Genomic DNA, 4410 nt, shown 5'->3' with positions numbered 1-4410 from the left:
ATCGCCTCAAAGATGCATAATGCATCTTTTAGAACTTCAGCAAACATGCAATGACACTTTTAGACTTGATCAGCTATATCTGGAACTTATGCTAGTCCCAAACAAAAACAATGTAGTTTATTTTCAATAAAAACAACATTTATCCACTCTCTACAATAAGATTCCATTACAAATCAAATTGTAAACAACATGACAAATATGAAATTTATTAACCACACTATGAATACCAGATTAGCCTACAGAAATTGGGGAAGAAAGATCCAAGCTATAAATCTATAATGCAAACTTTCCATTTTCTTCTGTTAATGGGTGCCGTCACTAACCGAATCCTGATTTATTCTGAAAATAACTCACTGAGCTAAGTTTGAGAACTACCTACATATATGCTATCAGCCATTTCATGTTGCATAAAACCAAGTAACACATTACATCAGAGCAGTGAACACCCTGACCCAGCATATGTCATTGATCACAAGACATTTAGAAAGTTGCAATAGCTAGGCTCATTTTACAGTTTTCACAAGCACAAGCATGTGGTCAACCTGTCTTTGATAGATTTGGCAGTGAACTCAAGAACATTATGGAAATAAGGGACAGGGGTGAGACAGTACACATCAGAATTAGAGGGTCGCTCCATCAAGAAGACTGCAAGAAAATTCATCCTGTGCCATCTCTATTTTGTCTGCCTTGACAACAACACTTCGTTCAAGGGGTGCAAAGCTCCGATCAGGGCCATATAAATGAGGAAAGTAATTACAGCCATCAACTGCTTCATAAATTAAGCCATCTGCAATCTAAGATACAGGAGGAAAACAAATAGCATATGTCAATGTATTCGTATAACAAACAGATGAAGTCTACAATATTATGAAGTAGTTAGCAATTTATTAAAGAAAAATACAAACTGATTTCCTCTTTGCTAGCTATCCATCTATACAATGGCGCCAACAATTTACAGGTCGCAATTTATACATGTGTCCTAAGTTCTAACATCCATATAGATCTAATTAACATGAACACTAAAAAAAAGTTGGGCATCTCCTCGTAGCTACACTGAACTGGTAGAAGTCACATAAAATGGACTTTTGAATATGGTCTTAGATAAATGGCATTTTCAGTATCAATACCTTGGCGGTGTCAATTTGTAGCAGGTATAGATCATTTTTACCAAGGAAAAAATTCTTTAGTGTCATCTTCACCTACACCAAGTCAACGGTTAAAGAAACTTGCCTTTTGAGAAGGAACAGGATACAAAAGAGACAAACATGGATGGATATATACAATTAACATTTTCTTACAAAAATACCAGACCACAACATTGAAATAATCGGGATGATAAGAATATAACTAAAAATTGATGTGTCCTCTTGAACAAACATGAAATCGTTGCAAATGAAGCTGGTACGGTAAAGAGGTTTTTTGTGGTAGGGATTAGCAAGCATCGGCCGTCCAGCTAGAGAGATCCAATAGTCTGGCTTGATCAATACTTGTTGACTGAATTAGTAGTATTTTTTCACTAAAGGGCAGATTTGGCAGATGAAAAAGACACGCATTCCTTATACTAGTTTCCTTAGCGTGGCATTCCTTATAATAGCTTAATTATTTTACTCCTTAGACTAGTTTCTTAGTACAAACAATCCGTTCATGTGGCTCACAAAATCAGATCAACACTTCACGAGTTGTAGAGAGAAGAAAAGTTGTATGTGGGGTGTCAGTAGCCTTCTTAATATAACAAAGGGAGTTGAGTGAAAGCTTAAAGGAAGTCTCTAAGTCTCAGTCAGGAGATGTAATATCACATAGGGTAAAAATAGGTTTACACAGATCTTAATGTACGATCGACGGTTCTCAGTTTCGACTAAGGCTGTTCTTAGTCGGGAGCGAGTGGACACCAGGCATCGAGGAGAGGACATGTGTTGAATACGATAAGATGGAGGAGACTGTATGATGCATCCGTCAATCAATTTGTAACCATTTACCTGTTTTTAAAGTCATCCGGGTCAAGTTTTTGGTAATTTATACTAAGTACATATTTATTTTTAATTGATTCTTTTCTCTTCCACTAGCCACATGTTTTAAAATTCTAAAATCACATTTTTTCGTGTGTCCGGGTCGAAATGAATAAATGTGTAACCGATCACTAGAACATTTTCCAGAAAAACCAGACCAACTTTTCAGTGTGATGCAAGGCCCACATATACCACGCAAGGTTGTCCCAGCTGGACATAACTACAGAACCTATGTAGGTTCCGATCGTATCCAAATATGTATGAGTTTATCATCGTATATACAATGTAATGTGCTTAAAGTGGTGCACTTAACTAGTCTGTCAGACACAGTTAAAAAAATTACATCTTCAAGTTATCAATTCGCATCCTGTCCAGAAAAAAGTTATCAATCCGCACGAGAAATATTTGTTGGATTAATAATTCAGGCAAGAGGTATGTTGCAACTAACAAAACGTGTACCATAGTTGCACAATGGTAATAGCAAATGATGCACATACTTCACTAGTTCCAGCATGCATAATGTGTAAAAAAACCCCGCATGATTTATTAATTGGTGATATACCATCAAGTGGAGTATAAGCTGGGGACTGATCGAAACATACCTATGGTAACTATCATTGGAATATCGAATCATGATGTAGCATGATTGCACTTACCGTAGTAACAAATCAAATCAAATCCCTATTGTGATTTCTTACCCAGTGATTTATCCGAATTATCCCTAAAATTCAACGGTGGTCATACCTCAATACTACTAGGACTAGTAAATTGTACCGTAAAAGACCTCATGGTAAAAGACAGTACTGACAGATCTTACAACACCTGAATATGTGACAGTTGAAGGAAGTCGATGTGAATATCATGCGAATAAGTAAGACATCTGTAGACTAGAGGAGTAAGAGCATCTTGGAGAGTATGTACATAAACATGTTTGAGACTTTTCATGAGATCACAGCCTAAAAACGCATCCTCAGTTTAAATTAATTTCCTAATGAATATGCTACGATACAATTGTTCTTGGCAATAGCATCGTCTTCTAAAAAAACAGTCTTCAACTTGCTTGCTCAAATAAATTGAAAGATTCACTAAAAAAAACATGATTATTGGGTATAAACAGAGCAACAAGCCCCAAACCGCGCCATCAAGAAGATAGAGAAGGGATCGGAATTTCGAGTCAATAAAAGCAACAAAGTCATTCATGAAACGGAACCTCCCGAAAGTATATAGATCCATGACTCAATGGTCAATCCCTAGTTCCATACAACGCATCGAGAAACACAGCGAGGGATCTATCAGGAATAAGAAAGAAAAAGAAAAGTTCCCAACTACAATCTGTAGCAGAGTACACAACTGACAAACCCGTAGATTTTAGGCAGCCTATAAACCGGAATAAATCGAAGAGATAATTTTCAGTTCGGGGTACCTGGCTGAGGTCGCTGAGGTGGATGCAGCCAGTGGAGCGGTCGAGGTCGCCACCGTGGGTACCGCCGGTGCGCTCAAGCTCCGCCCACTCATCGGCCGTGCTGATCCGGTACACAAACTCTGGTGGCGGCAGCGTCGTCATTGGATTATGGTGGTCCGCCCGCTAATGCCTAATTGTCAAGGAGACCTTGCTACTGTAAGTCCGTCGTGTGGTTTCTGTTTTTTTTTTTTTTCGACATCGCAAAGAAAGGAACTCCGTATTTGTTCTTTTCAGTTTGAGCAGGGATTGTATTAAACTGCAGTGATTGTTCCGGTTACTATAGGGAGCAGGGAGGACTGGACTGTTTTTTTTTTTCCTTTTGTGGGTAAGGAGGAGTGTAGATTTCATCTTCTGAGTACAAATTTTACAAAATCATTTTTACAACTAGTGTACCTCACAAACCTGCAATGATGTAAATTACAAGGTTATTCTAAAAACATCTTATATGCAGTCAATGATGTATATCACACAAACCAACCGCAAAACAAAGTGTACCTTGTGCAAACTCTCAATTTAAAACAACTTGTATTGTAAGCTACACAAAAATAACAGCAATGTGGATCCAAATTTTAGCGAACAGGATTTCCAAAATTTATCAGATTGTTTCTTAAGTAACCCGTAATATAAATAATCTTGCATTCGATTTTGCATGCTCGTTTGTTTACATCATTGACTAAAACAAGACTTATCTTGTGTAGCCTATAATACGAAGAATTTCACATTGATCGATTTTGCAACTTGTAAATATGATTTTGTACTGAAGCTCACGAGTCCAAGAGAATTTTCAACAGGGAGTATTGTCTTTCAGCATAGGAAAACAAACTGGTTTAGAGATATAAATAAATGATAAAGGCGTGTTTTATTACTGCACTCCAACACATGCCACATATAAACACATTGGCAAAAGAAGAACAGCAACCTAAGATACTGTAGTACCAATCC

At 37.4% G+C, this 4410-nt stretch overlaps 1 protein-coding gene across 1 annotated transcript; it reads right to left on the bottom strand.

Moving 5' to 3' along the window:
• Window positions 1-380: 380 nt before the first annotated feature.
• On the bottom strand, window positions 381-3657 carry LOC124698693. The gene is made up of 3 exons (XM_047231157.1): window positions 3430-3657; window positions 1128-1199; window positions 381-794 (listed from the first exon to the last, which is right to left on the bottom strand). Exons 1-3 carry the CDS (start codon window positions 3568-3570, stop codon window positions 621-623), a joined length of 387 nt encoding a protein of 128 aa, XP_047087113.1. The 5' UTR covers window positions 3571-3657; the 3' UTR covers window positions 381-620.
• Between the last annotated feature and the right edge of the window lie 753 nt (window positions 3658-4410).

Source organism: Lolium rigidum, chromosome 3 (assembly GCF_022539505.1).
Source record: "Lolium rigidum isolate FL_2022 chromosome 3, APGP_CSIRO_Lrig_0.1, whole genome shotgun sequence".
NCBI lineage: Eukaryota > Viridiplantae > Streptophyta > Magnoliopsida > Poales > Poaceae > Lolium > Lolium rigidum.
The sequence above is the reverse complement of the archived record's forward strand: the minus strand, read 5'-3'. Positions and strand labels throughout refer to the sequence as shown.

Excerpts from the sequence above, each read along its gene's own strand:
- LOC124698693 (XM_047231157.1), bottom strand. The coding sequence starts at position 3,570 with ATGACGACGCTGCCGCCACCAGAGTTTGTGTACCGGATCAGCACGGCC. Across the intron at positions 1,200-3,429 it reads ACCTCAGCGACCTCAGCCAG|GTGAAGATGACACTAAAGAA; the intron begins GTACCCCGAACT and ends GACTTGGTGTAG. Across the intron at positions 795-1,127 it reads TACAAATTGACACCGCCAAG|ATTGCAGATGGCTTAATTTA; the intron begins GTATTGATACTG and ends CCTGTATCTTAG.